Source organism: Clinocottus analis, unplaced genomic scaffold (genome assembly GCF_023055335.1).
Source record: "Clinocottus analis isolate CAN_PGR_092001 unplaced genomic scaffold, fCliAna1.0.p SCAF_11, whole genome shotgun sequence".
Classification (NCBI taxonomy): Eukaryota; Metazoa; Chordata; class Actinopteri; order Perciformes; family Cottidae; genus Clinocottus; species Clinocottus analis.
This window is the reverse complement of record NW_027175832.1, coordinates 13,379,439-13,404,629: the sequence shown is the minus strand read 5'-3', so window position 1 is coordinate 13,404,629 and position 25,191 is coordinate 13,379,439. Positions and strand designations below refer to the sequence as shown.

At 41.2% G+C, this 25,191-nt stretch overlaps 2 protein-coding genes across 2 annotated transcripts; both read right to left on the bottom strand.

Moving 5' to 3' along the window:
• Positions 1-2,920: 2,920 nt before the first annotated feature.
• LOC137782153 (palmdelphin-like) lies at positions 2,921-15,855 on the bottom strand. The gene is made up of 9 exons (XM_068571289.1): positions 15,771-15,855; positions 11,302-11,341; positions 11,091-11,171; positions 10,772-10,899; positions 10,571-10,685; positions 10,092-10,116; positions 9,919-10,011; positions 9,017-9,177; positions 2,921-5,068 (listed from the first exon to the last, which is right to left on the bottom strand). Exons 2-9 carry the CDS (start codon positions 11,335-11,337, stop codon positions 3,953-3,955), a joined length of 1,755 nt encoding a protein of 584 aa, XP_068427390.1. The 5' UTR covers positions 11,338-11,341; positions 15,771-15,855; the 3' UTR covers positions 2,921-3,952.
• A 2,809-nt stretch (positions 15,856-18,664) lies between these two features.
• Positions 18,665-24,016, bottom strand: LOC137782074 (phospholipid phosphatase-related protein type 5-like). The gene is made up of 6 exons (XM_068571168.1): positions 23,807-24,016; positions 23,077-23,206; positions 21,877-22,127; positions 21,576-21,752; positions 19,074-19,208; positions 18,665-18,785 (listed from the first exon to the last, which is right to left on the bottom strand). Exons 1-6 carry the CDS (start codon positions 24,008-24,010, stop codon positions 18,756-18,758), a joined length of 927 nt encoding a protein of 308 aa, XP_068427269.1. The 5' UTR covers positions 24,011-24,016; the 3' UTR covers positions 18,665-18,755.
• Between the last annotated feature and the right edge of the window lie 1,175 nt (positions 24,017-25,191).

Here is a 25,191-nt window from a genome sequence, read left to right as displayed (position 1 = left end):
GTGGAAGTTTATGAACAGACCTTTGATATAAAACTTCATCCGAAGGTAATAAAAGCCAGCATGAACGCAGCAGAAGAGACCGATCAGCAGGCTGGTGATGACCCCAAGATTTGAGAAACAGCTGAACGCTCATGCACGTCAGAGGGATGGACCTGCCTCCTTCACTGCTCTGGACCTGGCACACGACACACACACACACATATGGCAGGCCGTGCATTTTGGACCTGGGCCTTCTGTACCGTCTGATATTGTTTACATGAATACGTGCATGATGGGATGCTGCGTCAATAACGGACAATGTACTTCACTTTATTAATAAAACAACAACTACAAAACAGTCATAGTGAAGAAGCCTACACAAATGTTTTCATATTTTTTTTGGTGGAGTATTTCAAGTGGAAAAAATGCATTTATAGTTATCAGAATGAAACATTACAATGCAGATTTGTAACTAACAAAAAACATGTGTCCTTATCTGAAATAATAGGAATAGAATTAGCTGCTTTGCATTAGCTGCTTGTAAATTACAGGGTCAAATTTAAAATGCTTCTCAAATTTAAAATGCTCATGGTACCATATTACCCCACGAGAGAGCTCATGGTACCATATTACCCCACGAGAGAGCTCATGGTACCATATTACCCCACGAGAGAGCTCATGGTACCATATTACCCCACGAGAGAGCTCATGGTACCATATTACCCCACGAGAGAGCTCATGGTACCATATTACCCCACGAGAGAGCTCATGGTACCATATTACCCCACTAGACGCTCACTTTTCTCCTCATTTGTTGCTCTCCCTGAAGTTTCTACTCTTTTTATCCCCTTGAAAGTTTTTGTTTTTTGTTTTTCCTCTGCCAATGTGAGGTCCCGGGACATAAGATGTTTCATGTTTACAGATTGTAAAGCCCTCTGAGGCAAATTGGTCATTTGTGATTTTGGGCTTGACAAAATGTATTTTATTGTATTTACAGTTTTTCACAATTGTTAACACACGTTTTTCAAAACAATAACGGCTTTCTCAAAACTGCTCACAGAAAACTGAAAACCTTACACACAAAAGGCTAAACCTGACACGTCCTTTGCAAGATGACTCTTTGCCATCATCTATCTTAACTGTTCACAAAATGGAACTCGTGTTTTCATTTGGTACGCACAGCCATATTTTCAAAACACAAACACATACATTCATTGAGTACACACAACTAAGCATTTGCTGCACACTACCAAGCATTTAGAGCACACAGAAGGGCAAAATTGAAAACACAATCATCGAAATGAAACACACCATATGAATGACAATGACTCTGGAGAATGAGCCAATTCTCCTTGTGTAAAATGTCTGTGTAGGCCTACTTTTTTCATAGTCAAACATAAAACAGCACACACATATGCAGCAAAAAAAGGTTTATTCTGGTACAGAGACAACAGTACAGTACTGTAAACCGGCCTGCTCAGCCCACCTCGCCCACCCCTCTTCACAGAAATTCCACGCATCACGAAAAGAATTCCTCAATAGGGTTCAGGAATGGTGAATAAGGTGGAAGGTACAGAACAGAAAAATGTGGGTGGTCCTGGAACCACTCACACACTTGAGCAGCCTGGTGGAAACTGACATTGTCCAAGATGACAACATGATGGACCCGCTGTTGGTCATCTATTTGGCCGGGTGGTACCAGCAGGTCATGCGGGCCATCTAGGAAGACGAGGAGATGGGCGGTGCTATAGGCCCCTAGGTGGGCATGACGGTGCAAGATCCCATGTTGATTCATCGCAGCACACATCGTGATGTTCCCACCACGCTGACCGGGGACCTCAACAATGGCCCGCTGGCCAATGACCTTTCTGCCCCTTCACCTCCTCTTTACCAGGTTGAAACCCACCTCATCAATAAAGATGTACTGGTAAAGTCCTGATTGCAAATTGCTCAACAGACCCGAATGTTTAGAGATTTGACTATTTGTGTGTTGCAGGTTGATGCTTTGAGATTTTACTTGAGAAGTGTGTGCAACAACTGAACATTGTGTGTCGTGTTTTGATAACAAGGTAATGTGTAATTGACATCAGAGTATAATCAAGGAAAATGAGAGTCTAACACAGAAAAGGGAGTGTGAAGTAGTGCCAAATTGGGTCGAGCGATTGGTACATGAAGAGAAGTTTGTGCAAATTGTGCCGAATTTTTCGCTTTTTGGGTGTTAACTGTGAAAAACTGTAATATAATAACTTATTTAGCATTCAATATATCAAACAATAGAAATACAAGGATTTAGATCAACTCTCTTTCATTCTTAAACTTGGAGAAAGAGGTTGAAGAAATCCATCTGATGTGGAGCGTTCCACCATGTCAAAGTTTTATCAGCAGAAGTGTGTTCAGCTTTTGAAAGTGTGAGAACGAGTGAGTGGAAAATGAGTTGACATTGCTTTGTCAGCCACACAAAGATTAAGGTTGAGGTTTGGAGGTGGTGTTAACACAACCTGTAGACTGATGTGCTGCAGCCAAAGACACTGGAACCACAGGTTGCAATGACAAATGAATGTTGTCTATCAGTGCCAATGATACACATGCTGTCATAATGTCATCAGACCCGATGCTGTCTGCAACAGAATGTATCCTGTACACGCACACACAAACTATGATGAGGGTTAGACAAGCAGACACAGAGCAAGCTATTCAGTAAAAAAAGGTTTATTAGAGTCATCATTACACATGCTATCACCTGACATATTGTAGACAAACGTCTACCATTCTAACTTTCGATATTAGTATAAAACAGTGACAACCATCAGCAGTTATATAGTTATAAAACACTATTGCTAGTCAAAAGAAATTCCCCTCGGACCACATTCAATGAAGTTCTGAGTTTTCATATGAATTGGATTTGATATTGGGCTAAAATCAAAAGATATTTGTCGATTGAAGTCACTGAATTGGCATTCATTTTCTGCCAACCACTAAGTGTCTCTGAATCAGACTTCGGAACAGCCCCCTAGAGAAGCACTTTTTAAAAACACACTTGAAATAGAAATACCATTCATAGAAATGTCAGACAATTCCAACTGAAAGAAATAAAAAGATCTCACTAATGCTCATCATTCGTACGATCCAGCTTATCTTGTTTGAACCACCAGAGGGAGCCAGAGGAAGCAGTTTGAGGAGGCGGTTTGAGGATGTATTTCTGTACATTCACTGTAAATTACTCTATTAAAACTGACCAAAGTAAATGTTCTCTTCCAAGAATGTAAAGGGGACCTTTGCAGGTCCACCTGTCTGCTCTACGGGGGTTGAGTGCCTGATGCTCACATTATTTGTGTAGAGTATTGCTTTTGAGCTGCATTTATCAGTTCTTTGGACACATCTCCATGAAAAGCTGTCAGACACAACATATAACCACCATACAAAGTTATTAAGGCTAATATATTAGCAAACAATTGTGCATTTACATCCACCTAGTCCTTTTTTCCCTGTAAAAAGGTTTTTACTATCTTTATTTGGGGGAGTTTTTCCTGATCTGATGTGAGGTCCTGGGATAGTGATGTCATGTGTACATGTTGTGAAGCCCACCGAGGCAAATCTTGTATGCGTGATTTTGGGCTATACAAAATAAACTAAATTGATTTAAATTGAACTTGAATTGCCTAAAAAAACTGGTTCACTGGTGACGTACAGTGCATCTGGGTAACTTCTCCTTGTCTCATTACTGAATATGCGACACATTTTAAACTTGAATCAAATGTAGATCCATAAGACCAGTTTATAGTTCTCAAAGCTTATTAACAAAACGTCAGTTAACTAATCAACTAAATGAATTATTCACGTGTGGAATAAAGGCTCTAATGTTCAGAGTCCTGGAGCATTTTTTTCAAGCAACAGTTTATAAAATAGGATTGTGTGCAGTTAGTCGTGAGTTCAGCAGACTAATACAGCTGGCTATTGAGTAGACGTGCATTAGTTAGCACACACTACAGCAGGGTTTGTGTTTTTTCTGGATCTTTCTGATACCTTGTCCCACCCGTCTCTCCGTCCATCTGTCTTCAACTCCCTCCACACATCCCACGTTTCTGTTGGCTGAACTTCCGGTTGGATAGAGATTGTCCCCAAGCTGGACGTGGCACTTCTTCTCCTTCATACTGTGGTTGTCGTTGCAGTCTTCGTTGTCCTCAATGATGACCAGCTCTGCCTTCAGGGAGCCCTCAAACTGCTCGCCCCGCCTACTGTCATCCTGTGCCGTCTGGAAGCCCATGAAGATGGCTGTAATTGGCTCAGTGGTTTCCATGGCATTGAGTTTGGTGTAAGGGATGTTGTCTCCGTAGATGGGGGAGGGCACTCTTTCAGAGTTGCCGGGGCCACTGTATGTACCAGTGGGTGGTCTGCCATCGTGGTTGGGATAGGATGGTGGGCTGTAGCAGTAAAGTTCTTCTTCGTCCACGCTGATGTAATCTCTAAGAGGAATGTAATTGGCAGGAGTGTAGCAGAGCTGCGCAGGGTACGCAGACTCTGTTTCCTGGCCATGTGATTTGGGAGGAGGGCAATCATTGGCTCTGCCTCCCCTTATCACACCATTGCTTTTGATGCTGCTGCTAGTGTGGTGGTAAGCAGGCCGATCCTCTGGAACCCTGTGACAGTTTCTCGCCTGGTACGAATTGTAATGACGATCATTCTGGTTGCCAAAGGGATATCCCACCCTCTTGTAGTTTCCAAGTCGATGACCTTCCATCAGGTTGCTTTGGTTATTTCTCTCTTCCTGCCGATTGTAAGTACTTTCCTGGTGACCGTAGCCATACTCTACCCCTGGTTTTCTCTGACAGTTTTCCCTACGGTTAAAGTCTTGTTCCGATATGGTGTTTCTGAGGAGATGGTGACCATAATATCCTGACTGGTTCCTGAGGTCAAACCCCTCCACTTTATCTCTCTCATCTTGTTGCTTGTAAAAACAATGCTCTTCCCTTCTGCTGTGATTAAGGTGGCGGTTTTGGTGGTTTAGTTTGCAATGGACTGTGGTGCTTCTCAGCAACTGTTCCACTTCGTTGGCTGAGAGCTCTGACACACAGCTCTGATCATGTGACCCCTAAACATAGACATATATATGCATTATTATTAGAACACAATGGGAGCTCAATGGCAAAAGCGCAGAAAGCAAACAATCCCCAGTAAAATAAAATAAGGAGGGGAAAACAATAATGGAAGTTCATAATATGAGACAGTTTAAACAGTTTACATTAAGCGTTGTATATCTAAAACTTGACATGAGCTCGGGATTTAACCACTGATCTGCTAAATGAAGAACAACCCTCCTCTACCACTGAGCAACAGTCGCAGCAAGATATCTCCACACGGGCGAGGGCGAGTAAGAGGTCTTTGAGTTTAATGACCAGAGTATGTAGAGAGGCTGAGCCAGCTGCTGCAAAGCTGTGACTCTTGGGAGACTGGTGGTGTTCCTGTGGGTGCTGTGATCCGATGCTACCAGCCTTCTCAAAGAATTTCTCCTTGAACAGGTCTTGAAAATAATAACAAACAGACTGGCTCAAGTAAAAACGTAAAAAAAAAAACATCTTGTTTCTCTTAAGAGTCCTTTCCTTAATAGTGTCAGACACTTATAATAACAATGGAAAAAATGCTAAGAATCGGTGAGTTGCGCATGCGGAGCGCGACCTGTTAACGGCGTACGGTGAACATTTAAAATCAGCATTTCCTTTTGCGGCCATCTGTAATAAATACCGCCCCAGTTTGAAAAATACTGACTTAAAGGAAACATGGTGTTCATTTATTTAAATAACAACCACAAAGTGTGCAGGCTTTGTCACTGCAGGGCATTTTTCGGTCTTTTGAAAGAATATTTTCAGAGACTCTCGATATGCGAAGTCAGAAAAGTCCGTTTCTGGAGCTACAGGCTGCAGCCTGTTGATGTTTGTTTTGACCCGCACATACATAATCGCTAAAAATAGTGATATCTTAAAGCAGCAAATCTTATTGGGAAAATTATGCAACATATTTTTCGCCGCTCTGTCTCTCTCTCTCTCTCTCTCTCTCTCTCTCTGTCCACTGTGTGCACACTCGTGTCTCTGTGTGCCTGTTCACCTGTGCGCGCCCGTGTGCATCGCATCGGGGCGAAACTCCGCTGCTTGTGATACAGAGCAGGGACCATGGTCGGTTGATAAAATTATTATCATTTAATTTTTTTTGACGAAGCTCACTTTTTTTTCTATTTTTAGAGCATGTCTCGTGGGCGACTTACGTGGTCCCTGCGGGCTACCTGTGCGCCAGAGGTACTATTTATTCAGAAGTTCTCCTCCACACGAGCCCTATCCTGCATCTTAGTCAATGAGCTTGTGAATGGGATCAATTACAATGTTAAAAATGTCACTGATGCCATTGCACCCACTAAGGTGAAGGTTGTCTCGGGTAAGAAAAGGTCCCCCTGGAGAAATGCCACGTTGGTCAGAATAAAGAAAAGTGAGTGTCGGAAAGCTGAGCGCAGGTGGCGAAAGAAATAATCTCCAGGTTCACTGTGGTATCTATGAAGAGAGACTTCCAAATTATAATTTGTAACTTAGAAATGCAAGGCAGTCCTTTGACATCATAACCAAAAGCAATAACAATATATGTGCCTTCTTTGCTATCGTGGACAGGCTAACAAACTCTCCGGTGTTCGTAACTGCTACATTCCTATCCACCTGGGCATGCAATCAATTTGCCTTCTTTTTCGCTGACAAATCCCGAAAATTAGACAAGCAGACAATGGCTCCACACTAACCAAAGGATATGTGTTTTGTTCCCATCTTTAAATAACATCCATTGACATATCATGACATGTTCAATCAATCAACCAAAGAAGCCTAGAAGACATTATACAATATCTGAAAACATCCTCCTGCTGCCTAGATATTCTACCAACACGCTCTTTCAAAAATATTTCACACTGCATGACCACTGACCTTTTACAGACTGTTAACACATCCCTTCTCTCAGGTGTCTTCCCATAAGCCTTAAAAACTGCAGTTAATAAACCACTCCTGAAGAAGGCTAGTTTAGACTCAAAAATATTAAAAACACAGGCTAATATCAAACCTCCCAGTTTTAAGTAAAATAATAGAAAAAGTGATTTTTCAACAGCTGAACAACTTCTTTCTTCAGTTTTGATGTCTTCCAGTCCGGCTTTCATCAGCAGCAAAGTACTGAAACTGCTCTTGTTAAGGTTTTCAACGACATACACTTAAACTCAGACAGTAGCAGAACTTTTTGCTATCTTTATTTGGGGCAAAAATCTTGTATTTGTGATTTTGGGCTATACAAAATAAACTGAATTGAATTGAACTTCAGTCTTAGTACTCCTGGATATCAGGGCTGCATTCGACACGGTCGATCATGACATACTAGGAGACAGACTGAAAGTCTGGGTAAGACTTTCTGGCGCAGCACTTAACTGGTTTGAATCCTACTTTAGGGACCGACAATACTTTGTGTCGGTAACCAATTACACATCAGAGCTGAATAGGATGACATGTGGTGATCCCCAAAGGCTACATACTGGGGCTTCTTTTGTTCAACATTTACATGCTTCCACTGGCTCAGATTATGAAAAACAACAAAGTGTGTTATCATGATTATGCAGACGACAAACAAATCTGCATAACTATATCACCAGCTGTCTATAATCCCATACAAGGGCTGGCTAAATGCATTATAGAAATCAACATGTGGATGTGCCAGAATTTTCTTCAACTAAATGAAGATAAAACAGAAGTTATTGTTTTTGGTCCCAAAGATGAACGATTGAAAGTCAGTGCTCAGCTTCAATCACTGATGTTAAAAACCTCAAACCAAGCCCGAAATCTAAGTAGAGTTATGGATTCAGACCTTAACCTGAACAGCCTTAGCAAGACAATTACAAAATCAGCCTACTATCACCTGAAGTATACATCAACGGTTAGAGAACTTATGTCTCAACAGGGTCTGGAGAAACTTGTCCGTGACTTTATCTTCAGTAGACTTGACTACTGTAATTGTGTGTTCACAGGCTTCTGTAAAAAGTCAATCAGAAAGATTCAGAACGCTGCAGCTAGAGTCCTCACTAAGACCAAGAAAGTGAATCACATCACTCCAGTTCTGAGGTCTTTGCACTGGCTTCCTGTCCAACAAAGAATTGACTTTAAAATCCTGCTGCTGGTTTATAAAGCACTAAATGGTTTAGGGCCTAAGTATGTTTGTCATTTGAACCATCAGACCCCTCAGGTGGTCTGGGCCTGGTTTACTTTCTGTTCCAAGAGTCAGAACTAAACACTGAAAAGCAGCATTAAGCTTTTCTGCTCCACATATCTCGAACAAGGTTCCTGAAAGCTGCAGGTCTGCTGAGACCCTTAAAGACCCTCTGAGAACCTCAGCTCCTTTAAGTCCAGATTGAAGACTTTTCTGCTTGCTGTTACCTATAATTAAACTAGATTCAATTTCTGCATCTCACTACTGCATAGTATTTCTTAAACTGCACTGCAACTTTTAATTATTTTCTTTTGGTTTTTGACTGTTTTGATGTTTTCTTAACTGTTTTTAAATCTGAATTATGTTTTGATGCTTTTAATGGTTTCATGTGAAACACTTTGAATCACCTTGTTGTTGAAATGTGCTATAAAATAAACTTGCCTTGCCCCACAGAAAATCTCCTAAAAATAATCAAGAAAATTAATTTACCCTGTAACTTGTAGTGTATACTTTGTATCGTACTACAATATGTATATTCAGGGTTATCAAAAAAGAATAAAATATCCTTTATTAATGCCCTTGAGGAAGTTATTCTCTGCATTTCACCCAACCGAAGTAATTGAAGAGCAGTATTCTGCTGTGAGGAGCAACTGTGGCTTAAGGGTCTCGCCCATGTGAACTATGGGGAGACTCTGGATCAAACTGCCTACCTTGAGGTTACAGGACAATGATTCATCCTCATGAGCTACAGGCGACCCCAAGCACTTTGTCAATGTCAGCTTTAAAAAACGCACTATAAATAAAGGTTATTAATGAATACCTCTTGTGAATTCCAAGCATAAACACACTTCCTGCCGTCATCGTAAACCTTGAGGCCGGCGTGTTGGTTTAACTCTTCTGGAGGAACTGATGCAGTAGAAAGTACTGTGCTCTGCCCAGTCAACAGGTTCTTAGTCACATTGATCTCCATGGCAAACAGAGCTGGGACACACAAGAAGACAGAGTGTATGTTAATATCAGGTTGTGTTGGTTAAGGTAACGTTAGGTTGCTTCAGGTCGCTTTGATTCGTCTTCTCGGTGAGAGTAAAATCCTTTAGATAGTACTAGCACTTCTGTTCATCTCATCTACACACTACTCAATCACGTCTCAATCTGCACTAGGTCATGAGCGTGTGTATGAGGAGGGTAATGAGGAGCATACACTGGGTTTTTCCTTTCCTCTTTGATTACTAGTTAATCAGACGGAAAAGCTGAACCCTTTTACAGGAGCAGTAGACACAAAGTGAGTTTACCATCAACTGTTGAGGTAACTCAGAACAGAAACAACAGTGTGCTGCACGCATGCCCCCAGAAGTAGGGAGAAAAATAACCTTGTCATGTCATCTAGAAAGACAACTCAAAGTTTGTTATCATCCTTTGGCCACAGGTACATGACTGCTATTCAAACAGGGTTGTATTCAAATCCCGAGTATTTAGAAATCTGATGTTAGCGACAAGTGGCTAAGGTAAACTTGTTGCTGGAATCCAAGCTGACTACACCAGCTGTCCTCTGTAAGCGAGACACATTTTAAGTTTGATACTAAAATGCCGGTTTTCACTGGCCTATTCCTTTGAGGTTATTTGTCATCACACTACAGGACTCTATCATCACTCATGAACTGCAAACTACATGAGTACATGTTTTTTTGATGACTTTACAGGTATGTGTAAAAATGATCTCACGCTTTCTTGATGCGTTTGCTTCAGAGTGTTTGTTGGCTGGTGGAGAGAGAGATTGTGGGACATCAGGGATTACTGTGGTGACCAGTGACAGCTCTGTAGGACAGACAATAGAACTATGAACACAAATTCATCTTCGGTGTTGGTGAAAGCATCCAAATGAGCAAGTGACTTACCAGGAAGGAAGCTGTCCTGGGCCTCCTAGAGGACAACACAGATCAACAAGTAAATGCAACAGTCACCAGGAGAGTATCTTGGCATTGTAGGTTCACATGACTTTCACCCAATGCTTGTGTCCCATGTAAAACCAAAAGTAAATGCTGGCTTTATCCTTGCTAGGTAAAGCAAAGGGCTGTTGTTATTCAGTAACGCTATGTAGTTTACTAAAATTGTTAAATGACGTTGACATTTTAACCGAAACCAAGATCTTTTTACTATCCTTAACCACGTTCACTAAACATAAGAACTTGTTTCAAAACATCGACCATATGGCATTGTGTGTCTCTGGAAGCGAGACAGGAGGCTGGATATATTTATGAAACATATTTGGGTTTCAAAGAAATTGACATTCAGTGGCGTTTTCCAGATGCAACAAAAACCATTCTAGTGACTGGATTGGCTGTGTGTGTCTGTAAGAGACAGTGCATGTGACTACCTTGATGTTGTCCTTTGGGCTTATTGCCACAGCTTTCAGTCCGTTGAGGATGAAAGCCTCGTTAGTAGAACACTTAGACTCCTCTTTCTCCAAAAACTTCACCTCCATTTCAATCCTAATGGGTCAGAAGAAAACAGAGCAGGTTCAATAGGTCATATTGGTTTGTGTATGTGTGTGCATGTGTGTGTGTGTGTTTTGTACCTGTGGATGTCGAGCTGCAGTGCTCTGGTCTGCTGCTGGTCAGACAGAAGGCTTTGTTGTAGTGGGGAGTCTGTTGCATTGTGGGAGGCTGAGTCCTGTAGCAGCCACTGCTCTCTTAGGGCTTTTTTCTGATGATCAGAGGGTTTAATAACAGGAATTATATGAACGGTTGTGGACAAACAGATGGACAGAGTGATTATTCCTGCTAATAAGAGGTAATAATATAATCTATCTGGTCAAACGGTTTACCAAAGAGCTCATCTGATGTTATCACCATTTGTAGATATACAGAGACAATGTAAAAGAGTGTAATGTGAACCTTTAGATGCTGAAGTTTGAGTTTCTCTCGCTCCAGCTCCAGTTTTCTCTGTCTAATGTCTTCCTGGAAGCGATGTTTCTCCTGTTACAAAAGATGACAGTAAATAGAAGGTTACAGCAGATATACGTGCATACGTTTCTTAAAGAATGTTTGGGTTATTAAATTGTAAAAATGTTGTAGGTAGGGCAACCGAAAGCATTACAGTGATTACCTGCAGCCTGTCTTTCAGCAGGCCAGACTCCTCCATGCTGCTACAGAAGAGAGAAGACGAGAGCCAGAAGACAGCGGACAAGAAACAGGATTAACATTTTTTTTCACAAATCAACATTGAATTGAAACATTGAACATTCTTGGCTGGCTCAGATTTTCTGTCTCAAAACTCCTGGAACAGAAAAAAGAAGAAGCTTGCATCGTCTCCAAAGAAACAGTGATATTCCAGAGTAAATGCTTTACACACCCGTCTTAAAAATGGTTTCAACTGTCCTGAAGTCAGTGTAAGCCATCAAAAAATGATAAATGTTGTCCTTATCTATAGTTATTTATACTACATTTTACAAGAGTGCATCAACTAAATTAGAATCATCATATAAATACATGTCCATACATGAAACTTAGACCAAACAAACCATTGGAAATTAAAATCAAGCATGGATCTGGTGCATGTCTACTGTACAGCCTATAAAGGCTGTACAGTAGACATGCACCAGTGCTTCCATCAACCCCCTGATGCTGGTTCCTAAGCTTTTCTACTGACGCAGAGAAATTATCACATTTCTAGAGTCAGATCTCAGCCAAACCAGAGGGGGGATACATCCCTCTAAATGCACTATGTATTGTGTGAAGGTCAAAATCAAAGCTGCTGTGTAGTGGGATGCACTACCAACAGGGTTCAGAAGCCAGAAGTACGTTTTCATGAGCTGCTGAATGGAACGACAATGAGACGTATGGGGCCGATCACACCAGACGCAACTTTTTAAAGCGTAGCCGCTTCAAAAACGCCTTGTCAAAGGCACGCAGGGCAAAGTAGCCCGGCGTGTGTGTCGAGCAAGCCCGAGTGCGCAACCGGGCAATATAACTTAATTTACAAAATGGATTCAAGCATACATCGCGCTCTTGCCCTTCCTCTGTTGTGGGTTGAGAAGGAGGGAAAAAAGAAAAAAAAGCCGAGGTTTTAGGTTCACAATATTTTAAAAAAAGAAAAGAAAAGGAAAGAGTACGGCGAATACCATCAATGACGAGTGCTTTCAGTTGTACTTTCAGCTGAGCAGGAGTCAGTTTGAGCGTCTTCTGAGCAATAGAGTAGTGATTCGATCTAGAATTGTAAAGCTTTTTGTAATTGAATACCACTCATATCAGTGCCTGGTCAGCGGTTGCCATTTCCTTTTGAATTCCCCGCTGTTCAACACAAAAATGGGAAGGAAAGCCCACCTCTTGCTTGATCCGATTGGCTGCCTGGCCAAGCGTGATAGTGATGAGCTGTGCGACTCCATGCCTTGCGCTTACAAGTTGAGAAAAGGCGCGTCTAAAAAACGCGACGCGACGATCGCATTTAAAAAGCGGGCATGAAGTGACGCGCTTTTTGAGTCGCGTCTATAGTTCTGGTGTGATCGGCCTCTAAGGTTTCAGCAGGACACGCGGGAGAACAGTGGAATCATGACCTGTGGAGCATTCTGTCCAAATGCTCCTAAACTAAACTTTTCATGTGGGATAAAATGATGTATTATAAACATTATTTTGATATCAGGCATTGATAGTCTACAGAATGTCTTCAGGCCTGTTCAAAATGAAGAAGCTACTAGTAAAATTACTGTATTAGCTACAGACTAGTTATCATTTTAACCACAGGAAAATATGTTTAATATACAGGACTGTACAGAACTATACATATTGCAGTAATTTGAACAGCTGGACTGCATTTTAAATTAGTCAGTATTATAGAACAATGTACTTGACACCTCGTCGATCAGGACATTTATTTGTTGCAAGAAAGGAGCAGAGCTGGAGATACACCGTGATACTTTACTAACTGCATATCCAAGTGTGCTTGCCGAATGAGCAAAGAACTACCTTCTTAAATACATATTATTATCAATATGCAGAGGCCCACCTGACGTTTTTGTGGCTTTATCCCCCGATGACGTCTTTAGATTGGCCTGCATCGGCATGGTCTTATGATAACAACTGCACATTCCTCAGACAGAGACATACAGATTCTACCTGTCTTATGACTTACCAAGTCAGTTTGCAAAGTGTATCAGAGTTCATATGCAAGTTAACAGAGGAGAAGTTCAATCTAAAGTCACAGGCCTTTACAATAGTATATATGATAAATAAACAGAACATATAATTCTGAATATAACACTGAAACAGTAACTGATTAAGAGTAAATAACCTTTTCTTCCAACACAATATAATGTGGAAAATAGTGAAGTTGTATATATATTTATGTAATAAATATACAAATGTAAATTCGATGGTAATCTGCATAAGCAAAGCAAAATAAAAATAATGTGGTTATAATTGGTTACAGTTGGTTTTAGAATTGATTTTAAGAATTTATTGATCACTTTTAAGGCCCGCCTGGGTCTGGCCCTGGAGTACATTAGCAAAACTCGCCAACTCGCAGCCTCTGGTGGCGACTTCCTGGCCGTTCCGGAGTCGAGGCTTAAATCAAAGGGTGACCGTGCTTTTGCCATCAGGGCCCCTCACTTTGGAACAAGCTACCGGAGGGGATAAGGCTGGCAGAATCAATAACATCTTTTAAATCACTTCTTAAATCCCATTTTTATAGAATTGCTTTGAAGTCGTCCTTTTATATTTTCATTTTTTATTTCTTGGATTTATTATGCAGCTATTTTTGTCCCCATGGTTTTGTTTGTATATTTTATATATTTGTTTGTTTTCTACTGTTCTGTTTGGTTTGATTGTGTTCAATGTTTTTATGGTATGGTCTTTTTTGTTTGCCGCCATTTGGGTTGTGTTTATGCTTTGTATATCTGTAAAAAGCACTTTATAAACCCTGTTTTTAAAAGTGGTTTATAAATAAAGTTATTATTATTATTATTATTATTATTATTATTATTATTATTATTATTATCATTATCTTATTTGTTCAACTGTTCACCAGCCATCTTTCTAACAGTTATTTGATCAAAAAGGGATCCCTGTCATAACCCTCTGTGTACCACAAGGGTCCCAGGGGCCGGGGCTGATGCTTCATTCATTACTACATGAAACAGGTTCAAAACACCTCTACCCCACCCTGCAGGACCTGCTGTGTGCAGGTTGTGTTTAATTTAGATGTGGGTCAGGAGACTTTACAGACTTCGTCACATGTGGAAGTGGGCTACATGTGGAAGTAAATATTTCGTAGACAGAAACATTTACTGCTTCTATTTCCAGGTCACCACTTACCAACGTGAGTGGAGATCCAGGTGCTGGTGTGAGGTATGGATATGTATACTCCTAGAGTAGATCAACATCTTATTAACCCACTGCCTCAGGTCAGCCAGAAGAAAAGGGACTCAGATTAATGTGACTACATCTTGTTCTGCTTTGAAGAAGCATCAGTCCTGGCTGAGTCTGACCCTCTATCAGTCACACAGACTGTCAGTCACATAGACTGTCAGTCACACAGTCCTCACATCATATTCGAAGACAAAGGAAAAAACACAATTGCCAGTCAGTCATCAATTAGGATGTTTTATCACTGACACGAATCAAAGCAGAGTAGAGCTTGTACCCTGTCAGTCAGTAAGGCAGTGGCCAATTGAGCTAATCTGCTCATGAGGCTGTAATCTGTGGAAGCCATCTGCCTGCTCACTGTGTTTCTATGTGTACTTTATGTCATGGCGTCATATATCCCTACTGGGCATATGCGTCCAACTAGCTCTAAACACAATGATCACAAACATAAATAACTTGAACTAATCTCCAAAACATTAAACCTACATCTTTCTTCATTTGGTCTGTACTTCCACACACTGTACCATGATCACAGGAAAGTATTAAGAGTACTACATGTAATACAGTAACTGCTGAGCATAACATGAGTTTGTGTGAGTTTATAAATGTCTCAAAATAATACTTTAGGGGTGTATACAAACAGGGTTTAGGGTTTTTATACCACTATGTGGAATAGCTCACAACACTCAGCTCAAGCTAGCAGGAGAGCAGCAGTAAGGGGAAATTGAAGCTTAGGCAGAATTAAGGAATTATCTCTCTCTCTCCCCCATCTCTAGCTCTCCCTCCATATCTCTCTCTCTCTCTCTTTCTCCCTCTTCCTCCATCACTATCTCTCTCCTTCCCTCCATCTCTCTCTCTCTGTCTCTCCCTCCATTTCTCTCTTTCCCTCAATCTCTCTCTTTCACTCCATCTCTCTCTCCCTCTCTCTCTCACCCCTCCCCCCCTCCCCTCTATCTCTCACCCCCCCCCCCCCCCCTCTCTCTCTCTCTCTCTCTCTCTCTCCAGTGTTTCTTGACAGAAATGGATAATAAGTTCACCATTTTGTCAGCTAGTAAAGTTAGATATCTCTGAAGCTGCCCTTAGCTGCTAACGTTTGTTGTCAATAGCTCGTTGTATAACCGTATTACTTGTGTAGAAAACAAGGAGGTACTTCAGACTTCCAACCCCATAATAATATGATAAAAAAACGTTCATAAAGTCGTTTCATGGTCTTACCTGGCAGTAGCCCGCTAGCGGTCTCGTGTTGGACGCTCGCGCCTCTGTCTGACCCGCCGCGTGAAGCGCGAGACCTCGAGGCTGCAGGTGTAGGTGGGCGGGGCTTTGTGTGTGTGTGTGTGTGTGTGTGTGTGTGTGTGTGTGTGTGTGTGTGTGTGTGTGTGTGTGTGTGTGTGTGTGTGTGTGTGTGTGTGTGTGTGTGTGTGTGTGTGTGTACAGCTGATTGACCGTTGGCTGTCCCCCTGTCAGCCAATAGCAGCGAGTCTACTTTGTTAAACTGTCGTCGATCCAAACTATTGCCAGAAAAGTAATTAATCAACTCATAACTGATATGTAACGGGTCTGTATCTGAACATGATCTAACATTGAAAGCCTTCACTTGCATGTGAAGTCAGACCTTACACAAATTATTATTTATATATTTATGGGTTTGAAAATGTATTTTTGGGGTGTGAAAGAGGCATAGTCTGAAAATACACACACAATACATATTGGACTTGAATATTTAACTATGTCTTTTAAAACCAGTTTAACAGTAAATTAAAAGGAAATACTGACAAATTGTTTCGAGGGGAAGGCTGTGGCTCAGAGCTGGTCTTCCAATCAGAAGAGGTGGTTGATGTATGAATACACAGAAAGACTGAGGAAAGAATGGACTACAGGTGAGTGCAGGTGAAGGGGATGAGGTCATCAGAGGCCAGAGGGAGGGACTAAGTATGGCAGACAAAGTATGACTCAAGTACAGTCTATACCGTCTAAAGTCTCTTTGTTCTATTAAGAATATAAGGTCAATTGGTTTATGCTAAATGAGTGTCTGTACCTATCAAAATATATAATGTTTATAAAGAAATATGATGCTTATTGGCTTATAATTGGTTGAAATAAGTATTTATGAACATGTTCACTACTTTGAATAAACTCACTATAATGACCCGAACAAAGCTTTTGATTTTCAATTAATAATGTGTTGAGAAAATGTGTGTTTACAAGCTATCTATTACTAGTCTATGTAGCTGTCAATGGTAAAGGTTTTATATGAAACCACAACATCATGCATATATCTGTAAATTAGGATAAAGACATAGCAGTCCAATTTAATCCAAACATGAATTACATTTACATCCTGTTTCCCCATCAGAGCACAGAAACATCACCAACACAAAGTCACCACAAGACTTACTGACAATGTCAAGAGTTATATCAGGTAAATGACTGAAACACCATGTATCTATGTATGCATCATAATCACATAGAAATAAATTAATCAAATCAGAGGCAGAAACCTGTCATGAGAGCTACATTGGAACTTGATTGTTATATCTATATTTACATGTGTACACAAAACACTACTGCTGCTACAGAAGAGACACAGATCTGTACAAATATGCAGGACATGATGCGACTGTATGTGTTGTGTACAGAAAGCACATTAGATGATGAAACCAAGTTGTATCATCATTCTGAGATAACAAGTTGAAAAGGTTAAAATCCTGCCTGTTTACATAGACAGTAGATGGTATTAGAACAGAAGGTTGAGCAGCAGGGAGACTATTCAAAATAAATAATCTCTTTTCTGGCCTGTGATACATGACACTGGAATGTAAAACATGACGCATATTCAATAGTCGTCAAACAATGTTTAAAGGAAATTTATTTTCCATCTGAAGAAGTCTTTTCACTATAGAACAAACTAAAAGAAAGAACTTAGACGTCACAAAGCTACAACCAACAACGCTACAACATGAGCACTCAACAAACATCTTGAGAGGATTTTGCAGAAGCTGTTGGAATAAAGACCTCTGCTGAGGTTGGAGGGAACAAAGACTACAAATCCTCTGCTGCAGCTGGAGGGAAGCGATGACCACTGTTCCACTTCACACATACTATTACATTACTGCTCAAAGTTTCTCTTTCAACAGCGTAAAACGTATGGATATTACTATGCCTATATGAATTCTTAAGAATTAATGATCCACCGTTTTTACAAAAAGTCATATTATATGAGGCATAAAGACATTATTTGACATGTCTGTAGTGCATTGCCTCTAGGTAAAGGTGTTACGTCTACCATCATTTGCAGTACGGCATCAATATCTCATATACTTCGATAAAATCAAAGGAACTATTGTCAAAGTGATAGCATTTTTTTTTTCAATAACACATTTATTTAAAAAGAAAGTAGCAAATAAAGCAGCTACCCAGCAACACGTAAGGCATGTCGATAAACTGGTTTGCAGCAATTACACTGATTAAGGCCGTAGCACACCAAATACATATGTTGTCCAAAATTGCAGAAAACCATGTCATTAAAGTTTTGATAATGTGTTTATTTTTCTGCATTTTCTAAGCTTTAGAGAGTTGTTTGACCGCTCAGAGGCACCATACCCAGGGTGGTAAAACCATTTTTTTTAAAGTGGAATCTGATAAGCTGATACACTTCATCTCCCAGCACATAGCCCTTTATGACAAACACAATATAGAATACGCAGAAAATGTAAAGATTAATTGAAGGTTTCAGAACAGTTTGTATTCTGGAGTGATAGGAACTGTGCAAACAAATGAAGTCCTGTCCAGGTGAACACTGCCTTTGCCCAATGTCAGCTGGGACCGGTCCAGCCTCCCTGGGTAGGATGACGAATGAAAAGATAGTAACTGATCACAAAACAGGGAATGAAAGCTCAGAGTTGTTATACTGCTCATGAACATCCTTCTTTGATTCGCCTACGTTGGACCTGTACTATTCGTCTACGTTGTACCTGTACTACTATCCAAATAACTCATTAGTTTTGTGTAAATGATACTGTTTGGCAACAAATAGAGATTGAAATGCGCATCAACCGCAGTATGCAATGTTTCTGTGCATAAGAATTCATATTTCATGACGGGAAAAAAGACTCATGAGAAGAATATGGTGTGCAAAGGCCTTCAGTGAAGGTGGTCATGGATTCATTTACGCATGCTGGAAGAAGCTGCTTGGGGTCATAGTCATGTGACCTCTGTGCAGGATCCTGGGATCTATAGGAGCAGAAAAGAAAAACATTTGAATTAAAAAGGATTATTATAATTGGTACTTTGCTGCAGAAAATTGAGATCTTCTGAATTTGAGTTTTTGCTGAAAACTTTTGAACCGACCAGTTGTCAAGACACTGTGACGAGTGACACTCCCTTTGCTAATGTTTATTTTGCTTTTGGTATCTATACTTTTAACGTCAGATAAAACAATATGCATGTATGGTTATTTTCTCTACAGACGTGCACACTGTGCACTGAGAACAAACCTCTACGTGTAGTTTGTAGTTCTACCTGTGTCACGAGGTATTCGTCACTAGTCTCCATGACGTGATTGGTTTGCGGTTCATCGGTGTCAGCGGTGCCTGCATCTGAGGGACTCTGAGAAATCACAGGTCTCTTTTTAAAACACTGAACCACAAACACCACCTGGAGAGAGAAAGCGGGAACAAGAGACACAGTCATTAAAAACATTTCAAATGACGCTTTCAAGTCAAATCAAGTGTTCGACAACCAGAAAGAAACATTTGTATCCTTGACATGGAAACATGCAGACAGTCACACAACAGAAGAGTGAGAGGCTTATACTTCTGAGCTATTGAAATGAGCCCCCTCCCTTTGACATCTTGTTTCTGTGACCCAGCTCTCTGTCCCCACCAACACTATCGTGCATGACTTGTTTCACGAGAGGATTTCAAGTTCATTCAAGCAACAAAAACTTGCGTGTGTCCTGCAGCCATTTAGTCCATTACAGTAGTTTGATTCTTGTGAAGGAACCTACATATCTTTTGCTCAGTAACATCCTGGAGATGGTCTGACTCTGAGAGGAGGCTCTGCGACAATCTGCTTAATACCTAAAGACTATCTTAAAATGCAACGTATGTGGCGGATAATAATTCACTTCAAATCAATACTGTCATCAGAGCTGAAAGACGTTACAGGATGTGAGAAACTGTCTGTTGGCAAACACATGGCCTGGTTTGGGGCTTCAGTATATATGTTGGCCACACATTATAGAAAACCCTGGTCTCCTTTGGAATGTGATGTTTCTATACCCAACATGTTATGATTAGGTAGAATATTAGATGAATAAACCCCTTTTTAGTTTTATTTGCAGCCATTTTTGTTTTAAAGTATGACGTGTGGAGAGTTTAGGAGGAAGAAGTGAGTGGGATTCAACTCTTGTTAGTTTGGAGACACACCTGGATATATAATCTACTGAGGACGCTTTCCACTGATTGCATCTTTGTGGTTTGGACTTCTTCAGACTCTTCAGCCTGTTGCCATGTGTTTCCCTACAAATGTCCAGATCCACAAAGGATTCTTTCCCTGCTCAAGCCCCTGCAGGATTTAAGCAACACAACTACTTAGTGAGGTTCAGGAAGAGATCCTGGTTTGGGGTCAAATAACAATGTGTGGCGTTACATAAGTAAGGAAGTTATATAAATAGTCAAATAAATCAAAGTTGACTTATACACTCAGCACACAGCGATCTCCATTCTGTATTTTTTCCTCCTCCCTATGTTACCTTTCTGGGCTCACCATTATTTGGATTACATATTAAGTGATTATTGAGTTTGTATATGAATTATGGAATTATTTTGTAGCTATTAGAACGAGCAGAATATGAGACCAGCCTGCTGCCACCGCGATCCGACCCAGGATAAGCAGATGAAAATGGATGGGTGGATGGATGGATGGATGGGTGGATGGATGGTTGTTCAAACATGGTGTTTGTATGGACAAACCGTGGCTAGCACAGAAGTCCAACAATAAAAATCGCTCGGGTTCATATGGGCAAGCCGTTCCTCCCAATCACACCCTGTTAGGTTTCTTTGTTATTGTCCGCGTAAGCATTAAAGTCTCCCAGGAGAACTATGGAGTCAGCAAGTGGCGCCCTTTCGAAAACCCCTCCCACCGACTCCAAGAAGGCAATTCTCTCGTTCGCCAGGAAAAACTCCAACACAGCGGCGCTCAGCCGGGGGCTTGTGAGTATCCCCAATCCCGTCCGGCGCTTCTCACACTGGGCAACTCCACAGAAAAGGACAAAGTCCAATCCTTCTCCAGGAGCTTGGTTCCAGAGCCAGTGCTGTGCGTGGAGGTGAGCTCAACTATATTGAGCTGGTACAGCTCCACCTTATGCAGCAGCTCCGGCTGTTTCCCCGCCAGCGAGGTGACGTTCCACATCCATGGTGCCAGCGATCAGCTTGCCAAGGCCCCCTGCCCGGCCTGCCACCCGATCTCCATACCACTTGACCCCTATGCTTGTCCCTGCGGGTGGTGAATTCACAGTGTGGCTGCTCCGTGGTGTTTATTGGGCTGAGCCGACAGGGCTCCATGGGCGAAAGCCCGTCCACCAGACGCTCGCCGGCGAGCTCCCCTCCTGAGTCTGGATAGCTACATTCTGTGTGCCGCTGTTCATCATGGCTGTTTGAACCGCTCTTAGTCTGGGCTCTCCCCCTGACAGTTTTCCTTGCGAGATCCCGGACAACATAGCTCCCAGAATCACTGAGACACTCAAAATCCTCCACCACGTTAAGGAGGCGATTCGCGAAGAACAACCTTTCAACAATTGTTTTCCCTACACCTTATTACAGAGATCACATGTATATTACTGAAGTGTGGCCTTAGGGAAAAAGTTGCAAACAACAAACAAACAAATCAACCGTAAGATCATGAAGGTGAATTCAATGGCCTATCTTTTCATTATAACACACACAATAAAGCTCTGAAAAGTCTCAGTGTCATTAGATCTATGCACATATGCTACCACAGATCAGATGCTTAATAACTGACCAGAAAGACAGCGATAGCTCCCCCGATGACTTGTCCAGCAATGACATCACTCCAGTGGTTTCGATATTCGGCCACTCTGTTAATGCCTGTTAGCAAAGCCAGACTGACCAATGAGAGGCTGAGGAGGGGGCCAGGCAGACGACCTCCTATGGACCCGATACAGGACATGACGTACATCTGGAGAGGACAGTCACTTCATTTCTGTGACACTATTCAGAACCAGCTGTATGCTAAGATCAGGCTTATACTGTCATGGGATAAACTGCCCATTGCACTTACTACATTAAACAGAGGCACTTACTGCCAGATAAACAGCTGTATACAAACTCAGTGCAGCCTCTTTGGATGGGAAAGTCTTCCTGGCTCGCATGACGTCATCAGGGTCACCACTGCAAGCATCTGATTGGCTGACAAAGTGTGTTGTGTCCAGGCAGCCGATGGCAGTATAATTGGGCTGGCAAACGGACAGGAAGTAAGGGGCCAGACATCCTGTGACAAGCTGACCTGTGTTGACAAAGATGTCTGTTGTGAACAGACCGAAGATATAAACACCTACAAAGAAACAGACACAGATGAGAAGATGATTTACTTGTGGATAGAAATTGCTTTAGTTGAATTAAATCATTTACATGAATACGCTGGTTGATGGAGGAAGCGTTCCGATTCTTTACTGAAAGGATATATAGTGGCATCTAGTGGTGAGGTTGCAGATTGCAATCGACCTAACCTCACTCCACTTACTCCTCTCTTTCCAAGTGTGGCAGAAAAATAACTTAACTTTCAGGTCATGTAAAAAGGCAAAAGGCTCTCTCCTGGTTTGTCCATCCTTGGCTGCCGTAGAAACATGGCATTAGTCTAACGTAGTTAGGAATTGTATGTTCCATTTCTGCCAATAAATCCAGCTAAACCTGGGAGGAGTGCATGACAGCATTCACTTTTTTACCCCTAAATAATAATCCTGAACTGTCTCCACCAGTAGAGCCGGCCAAAACCTGAGGAGGATGATAACAATAACTAGTGACTGACTAATGATTAACACATTCTCAGCATGAAGCACACATACTCCAAACAAACAAGGGCCTCACTCACAGAGGGCCATGCGTCTTGTGTACGTTTTATAGTTAGTTTATTGTATTAAATCCAAAGTGTCAGAAACCAGAGAACAAGGGGGATGATGTTTTGTCTTTCCTGCCAGAGTGAAACTACATAACTTTGACAGGAAGAGAGCAGGTAGCGCTGGACATTCAGTTAGCAGCTGTTGCTACTCATTTAGCCCGACAGCACAGATCCACCGCCAGTGTTAGTCAATGTGCTCATTTAGATATATATACAACCTCTTCACATGTATGATAATGGTCATTTTTTTATTGAATTAAAATTTTGTCCAGATCTTAAACACTGCACCTTTATTAAAAAAACAAATATAAAACATTCTGATTAATAGATAACAAAATGTCAGGATAGATTGAAATAATTTGAGCATTATTTTTGTTAACATTACCAAGGAAACGGAAGGTCCTGCGCACCATCGGGTTCACGTAGCAACAATCACCCATGACAACAACCTTCTCCTGGTCATAGAGGTTGTTTGAGTTGTGAAGGAGGAAGATAACAAGCTCTACACCTGAAATCTGAGGAACAGAATTAACACAGGAATTCTACAGGAGTGTGTACTATCCAGATGTGCAGTGAACTCACAGGGATGTGTGCTCATTTCACATATGGACATATGTCTACCAAGAAACACAGATCAAGCAGATTTCAAATACAGCTGTTATATCATATATGACAAGAGGAATCATTGTAATTGATAATAATATGTTGAATGTAAGTCCAATATTGTCCCAGTCTCTAACTCAGATGTGTATTCTTGCCCATCTGCCTCTCCAAACTACAACAGTAAAGTTTCAGCTTTTAAAGCCCAAACCAGAAGATGCTAAGGGGAGACCTTCGCTAAACGAGACCACTTTCACGTTACACATCACTTGATCCCTTAATGAATCACAGAGCGCATTAGACACCTTTAGAGAAAATTATTGTAGCATATTTCAATTCATATTTCATGAAATCGACCAGGCAGGAATGTGAAAACATGAAATATAAAAACATGGAACGACTGTTCGAATTAAATGTATAGCCCCAAAATGTTTGACGCTCTGTGTCCTCTTTCCAGCTCCCTTAACAGGAGCATCCTTATCTTCATCACACAAAAAAACTAAATCTAGACTTACCAGTACTACAGGCAGTCCACCCACCACAGAGTACAGGATTACTGGCTGCACGCGGCTCTCCTGTTCAAGTCCAGGATCAGGTTTAGTTAAAGTTGGGTCTCTGCAGATGAAGCCCTGCTGTGCCGGACTGAAAGTGTCCGTGAACTCACAGTAGTAAACCAGCATCACTGTAGCTGCTAGGATCACCACCTGAAAATACAGCATGGTGAACTCAAGGTACTGGATGCTGTTACCACAGTGATGAAAAATCCAATTTGCAACTTTAAATTAGCCAATTTTCAGTTTTTGATGCAATAATCCAGTTTCACTCATTCCTGCAAAACATCACCAGTCCCATTTGTCTCAATTTGGATGTATAGTCCATCTGAACAACTCTTGAAGGATGCTCCAGTGCAAATATCCAACCCCAGACGGTGATGACTCTACTGAAGATGATGATGCTTTGCCCCTCAGAGACGCACCGTTGTTCCTCTTTTATTTTTCTGTGATGAGAGGGAAACCTTGTACTTCCGCTCCTGTGAATTCCCTGAATCGTCTGATGTCAGTGAACCATCATTCTATTTCACTGAACAATCTCTAAAGAGCAGCTTGCAGTATACTGAACACAAGCACACACAGGAGAGTTAGACCAAGTGGAGGAAAGACAGTGGGACATTACAGACAGATTTCACAGGTTTGATCAGGGGTTTTAAAGTTCCTCTGTGCATTATTATTAAGGCTGTGTTAAAAGGCAGGTCCAATATTATTATTTTGTATATCATTCTGTAGCTTCCCAGTGGTGATCCTTATGTGTTCTTAAAACATTTTGGTCAAACTACACTATGTTTTTGAGTCAAAATGTTATTTCCCCAAGCGTGTCTTAAATAATTTCCCACGTGACCTGATGAAGGTTTCTGCATGATTATACTATATATCAGTGGCGGGCTATCACTATCAAACTTAGGCCTTCAATGAGTGCCGTATCGTCCACATTGCTGCAGACCCCTGACACCCTTTACGCCCTATACTGAATTGAATGAATAGTCTTTACTGATGGGAACTTGGAGGCACCCAGGTGAACAGAATGCATTATGGTTAAAAGATGGATGTTTGCCATGAGAACCCAAACGGGTTCATCATGGCCATGAAATTACTCCTGGATAATAAGCATTACATTTTTTTTTATTGCATTTATTCACAGATTTATAAAATATTATAGTTCAATCCCAGTGAATGTCACTAAATACGACATCAATACACTGAGAAAACTTGTAGTTGGATGAGTTCTCACACAAAAGCATTGCTGCCCTCCGGTGGTAACACTGAGGCAGTGTCTCAGTAGCGTCTTAAAGTCAAAGCTTAGATACACATCTGACAGCACTACAATAAGTCTTATGTATTAGATT